At 36.1% G+C, this 16,630-nt stretch overlaps 4 protein-coding genes and 1 long non-coding RNA gene across 5 annotated transcripts; 2 read left to right on the top strand and 3 right to left on the bottom strand.

Annotated features, from left to right (window-relative positions):
- Positions 1 to 1,216: 1,216 nt before the first annotated feature.
- Positions 1,217 to 11,019, bottom strand: LOC116297018 (protein phosphatase 1B). The gene is made up of 6 exons (XM_031705143.2): positions 10,042 to 11,019; positions 6,572 to 6,649; positions 4,261 to 4,300; positions 3,465 to 3,582; positions 2,681 to 2,753; positions 1,217 to 2,192 (listed from the first exon to the last, which is right to left on the bottom strand). Exons 1-6 carry the CDS (start codon positions 10,882 to 10,884, stop codon positions 2,163 to 2,165), a joined length of 1,182 nt encoding a protein of 393 aa, XP_031561003.1. The 5' UTR covers positions 10,885 to 11,019; the 3' UTR covers positions 1,217 to 2,162.
- On the top strand, positions 9,329 to 9,897 carry LOC116297020 (uncharacterized). Its single transcript, XR_004197185.2, has 2 exons — positions 9,329 to 9,436; positions 9,517 to 9,897. It is a non-coding gene; the product is annotated as an uncharacterized LOC116297020 (long non-coding RNA).
- A 577-nt stretch (positions 11,020 to 11,596) lies between the features above and the next one.
- On the bottom strand, positions 11,597 to 14,291 carry LOC116297019 (uncharacterized). Its single transcript, XM_031705144.2, has 2 exons — positions 13,934 to 14,291; positions 11,597 to 12,598 (listed from the first exon to the last, which is right to left on the bottom strand). Exons 1-2 carry the CDS (start codon positions 13,992 to 13,994, stop codon positions 12,222 to 12,224), a joined length of 438 nt encoding a protein of 145 aa, XP_031561004.1. The 5' UTR covers positions 13,995 to 14,291; the 3' UTR covers positions 11,597 to 12,221.
- An 886-nt stretch (positions 14,292 to 15,177) lies between these two features.
- Positions 15,178 to 16,088, bottom strand: LOC148912233 (uncharacterized). The gene is made up of 2 exons (XM_089028510.1): positions 15,862 to 16,088; positions 15,178 to 15,541 (listed from the first exon to the last, which is right to left on the bottom strand). The coding sequence occupies exons 1-2, from the start codon at positions 16,076 to 16,078 to the stop codon at positions 15,402 to 15,404; spliced, it is 357 nt and encodes a 118-aa protein (XP_088884636.1). The 5' UTR covers positions 16,079 to 16,088; the 3' UTR covers positions 15,178 to 15,401.
- Positions 16,089 to 16,280: 192 nt separating this feature from the next.
- LOC116297017 (uncharacterized protein C14orf119 homolog) lies at positions 16,281 to 16,610 on the top strand. The gene has a single exon (XM_031705142.2). It carries the CDS (start codon positions 16,281 to 16,283, stop codon positions 16,608 to 16,610), a length of 330 nt encoding a protein of 109 aa, XP_031561002.2.
- The last annotated feature ends 20 nt before the right edge of the window (positions 16,611 to 16,630 follow it).

The following is a 16,630-nucleotide window of genomic DNA, read 5'->3' as shown; positions in this document are numbered from 1 at the left end:
AGGACTCTTTTATTAATAGAAACCAATAACAAACTAAAAGAATATGTAATTAAATGATTATAACAACTGTTAAAACTAAACATTCTATTAGGGAGTTTGTATGTTGCCTAGCGCAACAGATTTGACCAAGATAGTGACATACATCACCATCATAATCATTAATCTTTGCATCACCACTAGCATTGACTTTGGTATTATTACCATCACTATCATCAGCAGCAGCAACTGACATCCTGGGATTCCTCATGATAATCATCATCATTCACTGATATTCACCACCATCATCATCATCATCGTCAACCACTACTGTCATCATTACCATCAGATATGCCAAGACCATCATCATCATCAGAACCAGCTCACAACACTATCATGGAGTGTTCAGTTTAGTTTCACAAGCGTCTGTTACATCACTGCTGAGAACCAATAGTCATGATAATTTTTGCTTCTACAGAACAATCTATCCAAAATCAAATTTGATTGTTCATAAGTCAATAAATTAGTCAAAGCATATGAACAGCAACCCACCCCCTCCCATATACACTTCTATTCCACCCCCATACCCTCCCCCCCAGGTATTGATTGCTTGCCTAGGCCTTGATTTAAAGATACAAGAAAAGTTTAAGAGCACAAAAATATCAAAACCATGCTATCTTTCATTCTTTACGTGACATGTGTTTGAATAAAGTACTTAACTACCAGGTATTCTACTTCACGCCCTCATCCAGCATTCCAAAACTCAAAAAATACTTGGCTACAAGTTCATGGAGCAAAATGTTTTGGACTCAGCTCAGCAATAGCAAAAATTTTGAATTCATCTCAAAGTTGCATGTAAGAGAAGTACTACTTTGAGTTTTAGAAAGATGACCTTAGTGTTAATGTACAGGATTTTGCAGTTTGGATTCTACAACATTAATAATCCAAGAGGAATAAAATAATGGTAATTTTAAGGATTAGACATGAAAACTTATCAGAAGGAGTTATTCATTCTTCAGTGAGATATTAAAAAGGATAGACAGTCTGGCAATATTAGTAATATAAGTAGTAATTTTAAGTAAGTAATATAAGTAATATTATACAATGTCTAACAATAGCACAAGACATCCCTTCACAAGTCAACAATGTCATATTTGGTGTACACTATACTATTAATAGTAGTCTGGCACAAGATCAAAAGTGGTACTGAAAATTTAAATCATGCACCAAAAAAGTACTCTTTCCTGCTAAACACTACTTTTATTGCCAAAACAAACATAAAACATACTCGTCTTTGTTACAAGAACCTGTGTTGGTGTGATCTTATGCATCACAACCCACACCTCTTATAAACTGCAATCAACTGACCTTCCAACACAGAAACAAATAAGTCTCACATATTTTAGAAAACTGCAGCTTGTCAAAGGCAAGGCACCCAGCATGTTCCCCCAGTAGATTTGATCCTCAAATCTTGGTTACTGTGTAGTATGTTGAAGTTATATAATTGATTGAAAGTTCACACACAAAGTATTGGTATAATGAAATTGAGTATTTTCTAGATCAGTTGTGGAAATGTACATAAATTATCTAAAACTACAGGTATGTCATTTGCAAACTTATTGCTTTACATTGCCAATAAACAATGACAAGAATTTGTTCTACAGTATGTACGCAACGAGTAACTAAAGATTTCCAAAAAGATTTCCACTATTAACAATCTAACACTAGTAAACAAAGGATAGTTTTCAAATGATTAAGAAAAACATGGCATACCTATATCATGGCCGCAAAATGGAATTTAAAATATCTGTTAAAGCCATCGAATAGTGTGAGTGATATTGCTGGAGTGCTGTAATTTCACTAACATCACATTAATTTTGTGGTGTGATATACCTCATGTTTTTATATATTCATTCAAAATCTGTTCTATACCAACATGCAGAATCAATAGTTATAGCAGATTTACAGGCAGCTACTAGGATGAAGTTGAGCATTTATTTGAGCTGATTTCATAGTATAAATGCAAGCTAATCACTGTGTTATATCAAATTTACAGAAAACTAGAAAGGCTAGTCACTTTTTAGTCCGTCCTCAATCAACGGTGTATTTTTTTTTTCAAGACAGGTTGAGTATATCTCTGTCGTTATCACTTATCTTAGTTACACCAAAGAGATACTTTCTCATGTTCACGTTTCATCCTCTTCCTTACTCGAGTTCTGAAATGAAAGAAAATTTGATGAATTAAATCTCTTGTTACATTGCCGACAGGCTGGTGCTGCACAATAGGACACAGGGTCCCCTTCAAGGTACATTGAACCAATTTTGAACCCCATAAAATCCCATACCCACACAATACTCAGCACACAAAAAAAAGATTTAAGGCCAGACACTGAGGGTGGTCATGGCCAAGGTTTGTTTACGGTCAACATTGATTCTTTTATGTGGTCCATCCAAGCCATGTAAAGGTCTAACCATTTGTAGTTGTTATTACAAAGGCAGCACCTTGTCCTCAGTTATTTTAAGACCCTGAGTGTTGGTCCAGCAGGGTCTCAAACCACAACCTCCTGCATGAAAGTCTGAAGCTCAAACACCTGAGCCAACTGGGTGGCAGTTAAACGTGATCTGATAAACAATACAAAAATAAGAAAGAAAGATAGACTCTGGAAATAACTAGTTGTTAGGCTGTAAACTGAAAGCCACTTACCTTCTGGTTTAAGTCCTTTTCTTTGCTCTTCTCATCAATAAGTTTATCAAGACATCTTTCAATAACATTTGATCTGAGAATGATGAAACATGGCGACTATCAACAAGATTGTAATATATGAAATGTATTTTTGTCACTCGGTAAAGATCTATATGTTAAGTGTATGCTACATCGAGTGTATAAGCAGATTAAAAAATTTGCCCCAGTTGGGTTCTCGTAGGACTCGAACTACTGACCTCTCGTTTGCTAGACGAGATCTCAACCGCTCCGCCACTGAGGCTTTCAAGATTGTAACAGGTTCATGTTAATGATTATGACTGATGATATTAATCGTAACTGACACAATATAGACAAAGTTAACGAATTATATGATTATTATATAGAATAAGAATGAATTCAAATGAAACGAAATTAATAACAGACAAGTTTTGAAAATGGAGGATGCCAATTATGGACATTGTTGATTTTCATAGAGGGAGGAAAACTATAAGACCCATAAAAAATATATTAAAAAGGCTAGAATATTACATGGCTGCTTGGAGATACCAATTTTACCTTCTTATGTTGAGAATATAATACTCCTTCGTTGTGCTTACTCATGAGATATCACCTCAACACTTGAAGATAAAATGTGAATCTCTGTGCAGCCATCTAATATCCTCTATATATTTATGTAATGGTAGATTCAAGGAACTTGGAATATAAGCCTTGAAAATTTTTCTCATGTAGGACAATTATTTCTGGAACCAATTAAATAGTAAATATGTTGTGTTATGGTACTTACTTGGACTCAAGTCCACCTCCTGGTGGCAAACCTTCTATTTCTTCAGAAGACAGGCATGATATGGCATACCCTACCGTCATCTCTGATAAATCAAATCCACTTTCCTTTTCAATAACAGCTAAGAAAAAAACCCATATATAAGTATTTATTATATAGTTAGGATAGTACGTGGACAGTTATTGGTCAAGAATTGTGCTTTATTAGTGAATGGAGCACAGTACTGACGCCATCTACGCGGGCAACTGCTTTTATTTTTGTGTAAATAAATTCAATACCAAAATAAGATTAGCAACTATGTAATAAAACAGCATTTTCCATGCTCTAACACTAATGATGAACATGGGTTTCATTCAGTTTTAAAATGATAGTAGAAGGTCATGAACTAGCCTGGGAGACTATGTGAACATTTGACAAATTACTAAGCTTTAGTAAAAAATACACAGGTGATTATTGAAAATCTGGCGCACTGATTGGTCGAGAAACTCACACTATCACACCATAATCACCTCCAGTGATAATCCAAAATTGCGGCCAGTTGCTTTGTTGCTTTTCTGGGGAAAAATTGTCTTTTATCTTCTAAATTTTCTTTTTTTGAAAGAATTACCTGTGTATTTATACTAAAACAATTATTTGCTCTTGTCTCTGTAAATATTCCCCGATATTCACTTCGCCTTCAGCGAGTAATTGTTAAATAAATGGTAGTTTAAGCCAGAGAATCCTACTCATTCAGCAGAGCATTCTCTAATTCCGACCCCATGATGATGATATTATTATGATGAGGAATATCAATTATTACCTGCTAATTTCTTCTCGATTTCAGCTTCTAGTTGTTCATCCTGGGAATCATAAAAAATGTTTAATAAATATTTTACATTAACCCAACCCTCTCCTCTCCTTCGTCATACAGGAATTTAGAAACACTCACTACCCCTACCCCCTCGTCATACAGGAATTTAGAAACACTCACTACCCTACCCCCTCGTCATACAGGAATTTAGAAACACTCACTACCCTACCCCCTTGTCATACAGGAATTTAGTAACACTCACTACCCTACCCCCTTGTCATACAGGAATTTAGAAACACTCACCTACCCTACCCCCTTGTCATACAGGAATTTAGAACACTCACTACCCCTACCCCCTTGTCATACAGGAATTTAGAAACACTCACTACCCTACCCCCTTGTCATACAGGAATTTAGAAACACTCACTACCCTACCCCCTTGTCATACAGGAATTTAGAAACACTCACTAACCCTACCCCCTCGTCATACAGGAATTTAGAAACACTCACTATACCCTACCCCCCTCGTCATACAGGAATTTAGAAACACTCACTTTACCCACTACCCCCTTGTCATACAGGAATTTAGTAAACACTCACTACCCTACCACCCCTTGTCATACAGGAATTTAGAAACACTCACTACCCTACCCCCTTGTCATAACAGGAATTTAGTAACACTCACTACCCTACCCCCCTCGTCATACAGGAATTTAGAAACACTCACTACCCTACCACCCCCTTGTCATACAGGAATTAGAAACACTCACTACCCTACCCCCTCGTCATACAGGAATTTAGAAACACTCACTACCCTACCCCCCTTGTCATACAGGAATTTAGACACTCACTACCCTACCCCCTTGTCATACAGGAATTAAACACTCACTACCCTACCCCCTTGTCATACAGGAATTTAGAAACACTCACTACCCTACCCCCTTGTCATACAGGAATTTAGAAACACTCACTACCCTACCCCCTTGTCATACAGGAATTTAGAAACACTCACTACCCTACCCCCTTGTCATACAGGAATTTTAGAAACACTCACTACCCTACCCCCTTGTCATACAGGAATTTAGAAACACTCACTACCCTACCCCCTTGTCATACAGGAATTTAGAAACACTCACTACCCTACCCCCTTGTCATACAGGAATTTAGAAACACTCACTACCCTACCCCCTTGTCATACAGGAATTTAGAAACACTCACTACCCTACCCCCCTTGTCATACAGGAATTTAGAAACACTCACTACCCTACCCCCTTGTCATACAGGAATTTAGAAACACTCACTACCCTACCCCCTTGTCATACAGGAATTTAGAAACACTCACTACCCTACCCCCTTGTCATACAGGAATTTAGAAACACTCACTACCCTACCCCCTTGTCATACAGGAATTTAGAAACACTCACTACCCTACCCCCTTGTCATACAGGAATTTAGAAACACTCACTACCCCTACCCCCTTGTCATACAGGAATTTAGAAACACTCACTACCCTACCCCCTTGTCATACAGGAATTTAGAAACACTCACTACCCTACCCCCTTGTCATACAGGAATTTAGTAACACTCACTACCCTACCCCCCTTGTCATACAGGAATTTAGAAACACTCACTACCCTACCCCCTTGTCATACAGGAATTTAGAAACACTCACTACCCTACCCCCTTGTCATACAGGAATTTAGAAACACTCACTACCCTACCCCCCTTGTCATACAGGAATTTAGAAACACTCACTACCCTACCCCCTGTCATACAGGTAACTCCTTAGTATAGAAACACTCACTACCCTACCCCCTTGTCATACAGAATTTAGAAACACATCACTACCCTACCCCCCTGTCATACAGGAATTTAGTAAACACTCACTACTCCTACCCCCTTGTCATACAGGAATTTAGAACACTCACTACCCTACCCCCTTGTCATACAGGAATTTAGAAACACTCACTACCCTACCCCCCTTGTCATACAGGAATTAGAAACACTCACTACCCTACCCCCTTGTCATACAGGAATTTAGAAACACTCACTACCCTACCCCCTCGTCATACAGGAATTTAGAAACACTCACTACCCTACCCCCTTGTCATACAGGAATTTAGAACCACTCACTACCCTACCCCCTTGTCATACAGGAATTTAGAAACACGCACATACAGGAATTTAGAAACCCTCACTACCCTACCCCCTTGTCATACAGGAATTTAGAAACACTCACTACCCTACCCCCTTGTCATACAGGAATTTAGAAACACTCACTACCCTACCCCCTTGTCATACAGGAATTTAGAACACTCACTTGTTTGATGGCTTCTTCTGAAACCTTAGGTGATCCAGGTAACAAAAGGATAATGACACTCATGTTATCACGACTGCCCTAAAATAATAATATGTCAAACTCATTAATAATGCACGAGGAAAACACAACAGAAATCAGTGAAACACAAAGGAACTAACCTATACATTTAACCAGCAATCTACAGTATTCCTGTCCGTGTTGTATCCGATATACACCTCGAGTTTGTATATCTGATAGAACATGGCCAATCATACTGTATACTTATAAATGTTTATCACTCATGTCTATATAACATCCATCTAATGCAAACACTCTTCCAGATTCCGCTTAATTTGATATCCATTTTCTCTTTGTGTCAGTTTTTTTTATATGTGTTTTTTGTGTGACTTTAGATAATGTAAATAGTAATACATATACATAAATATAAATAGATAAACAGATAAATAAATAAATAATAAATAAATACATATATATAATCATAGAAACTTAACAATATTGTAATATATTTATATTATATTATTATAATTTTTCCACCCATACTTTGTAAACTCAGTAATTAGTGTGATAAGTACGTATTGGATAGTCAAAGTGACTATCAATCAACTTGTATGATTTCAAATACTTCATCTTCTTTTAATAACAACCCATCTATAGATGCCAAGGTAATGTTCTAGAAGACTTCAAGAGTGTTTGAACAAGTTCCATTATCTATCATTTTTTTTGCTTTTGCTGCTAAGCTATACAAACAATTCAATGTACATTTAAGAAGCGAATTCAAAAGGCTGAAAAATAGAACACTAACTTGTTTGTAACCCAAATCCTTTTATCAACACCACAAGTTAAATAAAATAAAAAAAAATTAAGGGAAAATTATTAATATATTATACTAATATAAATAAAACCAATAACAAAAAATAAAGTCAATATCAAGAAGGTTGATCTGGCAGCTGGAAATATCCTTAGCACTATAAAGCTACTTTGGTTGCAGTCAAAAAAACGTAACTATCTATCCTGATACTGATTTTCACTTGCAATTAGAGTCAGAGTGTCAGAGTCAGAATGAGTGCCGGAAGCAGTGAAAACTGTTCGTCATAATAATTGTAAGCACAAGGAAGCTTCTGGCCCTTTCAATCTTGTTCCTAATGCCCTTCTAAATTTGACTCTGTTTTCCGGTTTTCACGTCATCATATCAAGCTGTTTCCAAATGGCTTGCAAGTGAAATACCATGCTTAATGATTTATGGAACAAAAGCATGAAAACTGATTGTTGCTGCTGCATTAGGAATAAAATATGAAGAATAGCAGAAAATAATGTATTTGTGTGAAATATATAACAATCTTATGTTGTGTGATATGTCAAAAAAAAGCAACAAACCCATAAAAATGTACTAAAACTATATTAATTGTTAAAATCCTATTAAATTAATAGTACCATTTAGTTAGTACTTTTTAAGGGATTATTGCGTGTACTCTAGGGTAAAAACTTTGAGAGAAGAGAAATGTAGAGTAAATTTTAAGAGCCTACTCAACAACCACCACAAAGCAAGAACATGTTTCTGATGTTTAAGCAATTATATGCAGAGATACAATATATATATATACAAAACAGATATATTTTACACAAATCTAGAGAAAGCATGCAACAAAATGATATAGTACTAAAATAAATGAAAAGAACAAGCTGATGAAGTGATGAAGTCAGAGACAATTTTCAATTATAATGAATGATGAAGTGAATGTTAGTGAATGATTCATCAACAAAGCATTGCTTTTTGAAATAGAAAGCAGTTCAAAATCAGTCAAGAAAAAAGTTCAAAATCAATCAAGACTTTGAGTCTTAATTTGAAAGTTTGTTGCCACATGTACATGTAATATGTAGAACATTTTTGACCAAAAATATCTTTGCACTTTTGAGGTATGAAAACTTATTTATAACAGAATAATTTGTGTGTGTGTATTCAAGTACAGCTCCATTTTATTACTGTTTTTGACTATAAGCAGTAGACCGTCTAGAAAAATGTCCAAGTATAAACCTTATAAAACAGAAACACCAAGTGAAGATCAAATAACTATGTAAACTACTTTAGTATGACATTACTTCAGCAAGAAGCATTTAAAATACTTTAAACTAACAATCAAGACTATCATATTGGAATATTTGTTGTTTACGTGTGTATTATTAAATCTAATGGCTTCAGAGACAGGAAATAATTTAATAAAAAGTACCTAACGCCACGTGATAGTGTTGTAACGCTTACGGAAGTGATGCGATAGGGATTCTAAATACCTCAAGGATTTGATAGAAGGTGGGGAAACTGTTTTATTTCAAAGAATTTAAAAATAACAGTCATCAAAAACATGTTGGATCTTTTGCTAAAAAACTAATAAAGAGCAGTACATTATGGTTTTCCTTGGAAACTCAGTTATTTTTCTTTTTATCTAAAGAATATGAAGTTTCTTTAGAAAATACAATTGTTCCCACCCAAGAATAGTTCATTCTTAGAAGCCACTGCATGTTGTAGAGTGTGACAAGAAACACGATACTCTGTCAATCATAAAATACAGTAGACGAGGGCAAAAATATATACAGTGACACAGAAACAACATTGTAATGTCATTATAATAAAAATGTGTTCTAAGAAAAGTGTATGTCATGACGGGATAAGGTTAAATGTTGGTTAAAAACAACAATTCCTAGAATAAATTTTTTAATTCAGTATTAAAAGAGTAGATTATATGACAGCACATTAATGTGTCTAAAAACAGCTAATGAATTATGCATGAGCTACGAGAAAAACTGAAATTAAGAAAAACTATTGGTGGTTTTCCTTTGATCTTCAACAGAAAAAGCACAAAATTAATTTGTGTGGGTATTAATTACTCTTTTATTACATGTATAACATGGAGAAAAGTGTGAGATGTGATAATTTATGCTTATTGTTTCAGATACATGTACATGTAGTTCTAAAAGCCTGCACGTATCTGTGGAATATGTCGAAGAGTACTCATCATTACAGCTTACTTCAAGTAGTGTCATTTTGATTAAGGTATACAATAATCAATGAAGACAACAACTAGAGTACAAATTTGTACTTCCGAGATCATTTTACATGTGAAGGAATCGAATAATTGAGCAGACAAAGCAGCGAAGCATAGAGATTTTCAACCAAGCGAAATTCCTTACAACACATGCTTTATGCTCATAGCTATTTTTGGGGGGAAATAGGGGCTCGGAGAAAAAAGAAAAAAAAATTAGACGGTACAGGGCAGTAATTATAAAGTCAAATGAAAATACAAGTCAAATTAAAATAGCTTAGAGCTTTTGTGTGTAAGAGCAGTGGTATTAGAGTTAAGTTAGGTATGTTTTTAAAGGCAAAACGAGAAGCTGTCTGTAGGTGGGGATGGTCAAACCAGCCCACTACAGAAAAGTACTTATTGAGCACATTTAGAATCAAGAAAAGAGTTACTTACCTTCGCTAGGCATGTGTCGAGTAGTTCACAGCATATTTTCTCCAAGTCGTCAGTAACTTGGAGTCTAGAGCGAATGAAAGCACTAACTTCACAATTGGACATGACATCCCAAACCCCATCACAGGCAAGGACCACAAACTCATCGTGCTCGCCTCGACTTTGAAAATATACCTCGGGCTCTGGAGATACTAGCTGTGCTTTTGGATCACGACTTAAATCTAATTTGTACTCGAAATCCCCCAATGCTCTGGATACTGCTAGAGCTCCGTTAATGCGTTGAATCATAACGCTTCCACCAGCTTTTTCGATTCGATCTTTTTCGTTGGTATGACTTGGCTTATGATCGACCGTGTTGTACAACACTTCGCCATTGTGACACAAAATTCCTCTTGAATCCCCACAATTTGCAAATACGAAATACGTAGGTGTAACTATCAAAGTGACGGCTGTAGATCCACTCTTATCTTCCCCACTCTTCCAGTTTGGCAACTCTCTCATAGCAGCATCCATCTCCAAAAACCCATCACAGATCCCTTGTTCAAGAAGGTTCAAGTCAGGCGAGGAAGAATTCTCTTTGATAGCTGCTTGAAATTTCGTATTTTTTAAAATGAAGCTGTGAAGATTTTCAGCACAAAACCTACTAACATTAGCGCCTGCATGGCCATCAAAAACACCAAAATATGACCAGTCTTTTAGCTGTTCGGACAGAGATACTATCGACGAGTGTGCATCCTCCATTTCTACACGCCAGCCCTGCATGGCGGCAACTCCGTATCGTAACCCATTTCCCTCCCCTTTCCTCGTTTCCTTCTCAGTCTTTGGTTTGTCTAGAAAAGCTCCCATTTAAAAGATTAGTATGAAGATTCCCAAGTCTTGTCCAGTTTAAAACTACATTTGATTGTAAGCAATCCAGATTTTTCCACTCCTAAACGCTTTCAAACGGTTTGCAAGACTCGAACACAGGGACCCCAAATCACGCCATGTTGAGATGACGTAATCTTATACCCCAGGCCTTGCGCCACGGGTAGCTCATGAGGTAAGAAGGAACCGGAAATAATTATTAAGATGCTTTCAAAAAATTATGTTTCAAGGTTTTTCTTGCGTCTTTACTGTACGAACACCTTTTTAGGAAATTAAGCTACCCTTGACCTAAGTAGGGTGGATCTTGAATGGTTTCTTAATGGGACAGAAGGACACACAGACACAAAAAACTTAGTGTACCGTTTCACTTTTCATTTCCCGACCAATAACTCACGATGTTGATTGATTCAGGATTATTTTCGATTATTTGGTAATCACCTTAAAATAACTTTAAACACAGGCAGCCCAAACAAGGTTCCTGTGTATGGTTTATAAGGGAATGTATGGGAGTTATGATTAAGGTCATGAAAATAAAATGTTTCACTCAACAATTTGCCTCAAAACTTGCTGCAGTCGTTGCTTTTACTTTGTTCAGTCTTCTGGCGAAGTTTCAGCGCGATTTGAGGCCGTTTAGTGGGTTTTTCCATTATTTAGGTAGAGAAGAGCGGATTTTGAAAAGAAAAGACTCATTCCAGATTTTTCAAATATATTTATTGCATTTAAATCAAACCTCTGAAGGAAATATACAATATTTGGTTAAGGTATCAACATTTAATTTTTTAAAAGACGTTTTTAAGCTGTGCATGAGTTAATTATTCGCGTGAATCAGAATACTTTTGCAGAATACTTTTATTCTTTTACTACGCATTGTCTATGTTATGTAATTATATATGTGAAAGTTTATTTACGCAGTATAGCATTTTTCAAGATCAGTTAAAACAGCATAGGTTTAATAAGCCCGAGTAAATGTTATCTGAGTGGTAATGTAAAAGCCTGCCTGACACACGATGCAACTATTGCACGCGCGTTTCCGGGCCTCAACTCTCAAGTGGCTTCTGAAGACAATTTAAGCATTTTCATTGGATATCGATGAGATTTCAATTTTCCGCTTTTTGATTGGCTAAAGCGAAATTAAGCGTTTGTTTATCCAATTAGGAAACTGCGCTTAAATGATATATTTTGTTTTCCTGAATGCATCAATGGCTGTTGAATATTTTGATTGGCTATAGAAAGTAATTCACATTTCATTCATTGTCACATGGTCAAGAGCAAAAAATGCGCAAAACACTATCGCAATAAATTAATGAATATTTTTTAATTTAGCAGGATTTCATTGACGCAATAAATTTCCCACTCGAAGTGATAATCCAGAAGCGCTTGTTGGAAAAGTACGTTTTGTCCAGTTTTTTGTAGTAAGTTTTACGACCATCTTGTCCATAGCAAATATAGAAGTTCTCCATAAAATGTTCTGGTCCTGTGGGTGAATTTAGCTTTTCTGTGAATACGTCAACTCCCCTGTAAGTTGAGTGTGACATGTAGTGTTCGTGATATTGTTGGAACATGGGTGTGTCCCAGGTAAGGGTAACACTGCACAATACAAATACGGCTAAGAGGCCATACAGATACAATGATGTGGAGGAATTCATGGACAGCTTGGCCGGTGGCGCCCTGTTGGAGTTGGATGCCAGAATTGCAACTGAAAATGGGAAATGATAAAAAGTTAGATAAATTAAATTTTAAATCTGATTATCGTGTTTCAAAATTAAATAAACAATAGATCCAGTTTTTAGATTCATTTTTTGTTGTGGACATTTCAGACCATGTGCATGATGCCACTCTGTGGATGATGGGAAGGATTTAATGAGGTCGCGGTGCATCTCTCTCCTTCCCAAAAGCCATCGCGAGCATTAAAAAAGCTTGAGTAACGACTGGGACGAGCCTGTGAAACGAAAGGAGGGATGGAAGGAGTAGGGTGTGCGAGGAGATAGAATGGAGGGATAGAGAGAGGAGGGAGAAAGGGAGGGATGGACGGGTATTATAGAAAAGCTGTGTAAAAATAGCGTTTCACAATATTTCCTCCAGTTTTAGAAAATGCATTGGAAAGATTCATGTATCTTACTAAATGCATCTGAGGCAGTGCTCACCTTCTTATATATAAATATATAAATGAGGAAACGATATTTTGTCCTTTAAAATTATTTTAGCGGGAAACTGTGTGCCTGTACTAGTGCATGATATGATTGTTCAGATGCAGACAGACTGTACGTAAGCTCTTTTCAAACTAATCTTAAAGTTAATCTGTCTGGATAACCTTTTCTACGGAACCAAGTACAGGTTGGGTGCATGGGGCATTAGGTTTTCAGTGCATTTATTAACCGAGTACTAATATAATATTAGTATTTACTTAGCCTTTATCGCTCTATACAATACATTAGAGTTTATGAGTGCAATAGTGTGAGCCCTGCAGAGCCGAAACAAGAGTATAAACGAAAAAACTTAAGATTTTATTTTATTTTTCTAGACTTAAAGCGACACGAGGATAACAACAAACTATTATGTTTTAAAAATCGTCGCCTAGGGCTACAATAAAGGAGAAAGTATCGAGATACCGTTCTATTCATATTCATTCATTTTTTAATATTTTTAGACTAAATTCCCAAAAAATCGGATGAAATGAACTCCAACCCTTTAATTTCTCTAGTTTACTAACTGGAATTAATGCTTTCTAACTCTTTTTAATTATTTACGAGATCGTTGACTTTCTTGGGTTCCTTTTCTTTCGATTCAGTATGATATATTGTGTAAAGGGTATATCCAACAAAAACATACTCTCGCACGAAGCAAACACCAGCGAAATATCCCACTTCTAAGTTTGTATGATAATACAACACGGTATAACATGTCAAAATGAAAACGCACCTGTCATAACTGAATCGCTTAGTATTTGCGCATAACCTCAAAAGGAATCAGTCACTAAGAATGGGAAGAACTTAGTCCCACAGCACAAACTTACCTTTGAATCTAAACTCACCGTTTTTGTCTCTGTATTTCGCGAGTATAATACGAGAGTCAATGAAGAATCGTTTTGTCATGTCTTTAACGCCAAAAGTATTGTCCTAAAAATACTGACCTTTCCACTACTTATAGTTGACGTTGCGATTAAGTTTCTGCTTCGCAAAATAACGGAAAATTCACATTTTTTCAGTTCTTTGTTTGTAGGGATTCAAAGCCACTCACTGGTAGAGTTCTTTAGAATTTTCTAGTTAGTTTATATCGAGGTTTATTTGCTCCCCAATAGCATTGCATCTAAAATTGAGTCTGAATGATGCTTTAAATTACTAGAGGTGATATTCGCATGTGATTGGTTGGTAGACTGACCGAAGAACTGTGAGCCTCCCAGGTATGGCGCCAAAACATCCTGACTTCCTTAGTACACCTGTCTTCATAATTAATCGACTGGATATTCAAACCAAGCGAAATTATGGCTTACTATAAGCTAGAAATTAAACTACATTATGCAAGAGAGTATACTGAATAAGCTTATTACGCTCTCTTGATTAATGTTGAAATTAATTGTCATGAAACAGAGAAGCAAATCGTGAACTAACAAGAAACGATACAAAGAAGGGAAACAAAGAAAGGGAAAGCGAGGGAAAAAAGGAAAGATAGAATTAGTATGTTCTTCAGAAATATCACAATAAATGTCAATTATTGATTTCGTTTATCAGAAGTACAAATTATTTTTTATACAAATCATTGGACAAACATGTATAAATGCTACTAAATTATTCAAATGCTAATTTTTGTAGACAATAAAGGATTTTCTTAATGTTGGTACCTTGGCACTGTGGGGAAATAGGAAGGCAAAAAACGAAACAGGAGAAAAAAATATGGAAAGAAAGACTGGAAAAAAGAAAGAAAGAAAGAAAGAAGAAAAAAACGAAGAAATAAAGAAGAGCGGAGAAGGAAGGTTAGGAATTAAGGAAGGAGTACTTACTCTTCTTCCTTCCTACTCCCCCATTACTCCCGCCCGCCCTTCCGCCGCGCCCGCCCGCTGACTGTATCTTTTTTCAGAACTACTTTTTTTTAGTTTGTGATAAACAGCAAAAAAAGGAACAAAGAAACAAACATCCAAACAAAGACAAAAAGATAAACAAAATACCCCGCCAATATATAGATTAATGGCTGAACATTTTCTGAGATAAAATACACTGTTAGCCAGTTTATATTATAAGGAACAATAAATGCTATTGTTATGTAAAATACCAAACACAGTCAAAATTGAAAAATCTATTTCATAAATGTTGCTTGGCATATTCTCATAATAAATACAACATTTCTGCAACTCTTCAAGATAATCTTGGCTTGTCCTGACTTCTATTGGTAGACTCTTGGCCTGTTAATTGTAACACTGGAATGTAACCACATGTTTGTCACATGTGGCCAGATAATGGAAAATGAGCCGTAATTATTTGCTTTTAATTTTCTTTATCTTTTGGTTAAGTTTTTGGTTTCTTTGGTACAGGTTCATAAGAATTGTTCTTGCCTAAATCTGTACTTGAACTGTTATTATTTCCATCATCATCATTATCATCATCATCACTGTTCTCATCATCATCTTCATTATCTACATCAATATCTGCAACACAAAATCAGTCAATCAATTTTTTCATTTATCAGGGGGGGAGACAGGATATTTTGCTATTACATATCTTGGGAAATTGGACGAAGTAATTTTTTCAGAATCATAGTGCCTGATTGCAGGGAGAATGCTGTCCATGGATTGTGGAAATTCCACCCCCCCCCCCCCCCCCCCTCCCTCCTTCCACAGACCCCATCCAGAATGCCTGCTCAAACAATCATTTAAACTATAAATCCACAATTTTAATCCATCCTCCCCCTCCACTACGATCTTGCAATAAATAATGAATTGGATTATACATAACCGTTCGACCCTACCTTTAGTTGTCTTGCTACTTGAGTTTGTAGAAGTGTTTCTCTCAGCTTCAACTATCTCTGTTAAAGCTTCATTCACCTGCTTTTGAACTTTCATTAAAGAACCAATTAAAGCATCTAAATTTGTTTTATTTGTACTTGTTTCTTTCATAATGCTTTCTTTAAAGACCTTCATTTCTCCATTTCTTTTACACAGATTTGCTTTGACTTCGTCCGCCATGTTGGTTTTCGAATGTAGGACCCAGATTGCTCTCGTCCTCTAGCGGAACGCCTACCAAATATTGCAGATATTGCCTCGCTTCTTTAGGAAGTTTATGAAATATAAATCAGCTGTACCTTACACAAACGTTTAGATGCCATGAAGATAGGTATGAAGTGTTTTATTTCTGAGTTTCGTTACTTCCGGGTTTTTTCTTAAGAGAATGGCGTCCACAAAAGTCGAAGAACAAATGGTGATATCCTGGTCTTGGTTTGAAAAGTGGGGTCAACACCAGCGGTCAAAATTCATGGATTATTTAGTGACAAAGGTTGTTCCACAGCAAGTATGCTCATTATATGATGCAATGGAGACTCTCAATTTAGAAAACAATAGTCAAGACGTGTTTCAGTTTCAGCTAAGGATGTTGGACAAGTGGTTTAGGACCTGGACAGATGTGGACAAAAACCGGTTTGTGGATGGACTAGAGGAAAGGGATTATCAGATGACACAGTATTTTCATGAGAAAGTAGAACAGACTGCACAAGAACCATGAAATTTGAAACTTCGTCTTGA

Source organism: Actinia tenebrosa, unplaced genomic scaffold (genome assembly GCF_029948245.1).
Source record: "Actinia tenebrosa isolate PJP-AT-01 unplaced genomic scaffold, QUT_ActTen_1.0 PGA_scaffold12__29_contigs__length_12842862, whole genome shotgun sequence".
Classification (NCBI taxonomy): domain Eukaryota; kingdom Metazoa; phylum Cnidaria; class Anthozoa; order Actiniaria; family Actiniidae; genus Actinia; species Actinia tenebrosa.
The sequence above is the reverse complement of the archived record's forward strand: the minus strand, read 5'-3'. Positions and strand labels throughout refer to the sequence as shown.

Bases quoted from the DNA above. Each gene is read 5' to 3' on its own strand.
- LOC116297019 (XM_031705144.2), bottom strand. From the start codon at position 13,994: ATGACAAAACGATTCTTCATTGACTCTCGTATTATACTCGCGAAATAC. The intron at 12,599-13,933 runs GTGAGTTTAGAT...TCCCATTTTCAG, and splicing joins GAAATACAGAGACAAAAACG to TTGCAATTCTGGCATCCAAC.
- LOC116297018 (XM_031705143.2), bottom strand. From the start codon at position 10,884: ATGGGAGCTTTTCTAGACAAACCAAAGACTGAGAAGGAAACGAGGAAA. The intron at 4,301-6,571 runs GTGAGTGTTCTA...TATGATTCCCAG, and splicing joins CAGAAGAAGCCATCAAACAA to GATGAACAACTAGAAGCTGA. The intron at 3,583-4,260 runs GTAATAATTGAT...TTTTTTTCTTAG, and splicing joins AATCGAGAAGAAATTAGCAG to CTGTTATTGAAAAGGAAAGT.
- LOC116297017 (XM_031705142.2), top strand. From the start codon at position 16,281: ATGGCGTCCACAAAAGTCGAAGAACAAATGGTGATATCCTGGTCTTGG.
- LOC148912233 (XM_089028510.1), bottom strand. From the start codon at position 16,078: ATGGCGGACGAAGTCAAAGCAAATCTGTGTAAAAGAAATGGAGAAATG. The intron at 15,542-15,861 runs GTAGGGTCGAAC...TTTGTGTTGCAG, and splicing joins AAGTAGCAAGACAACTAAAG to ATATTGATGTAGATAATGAA.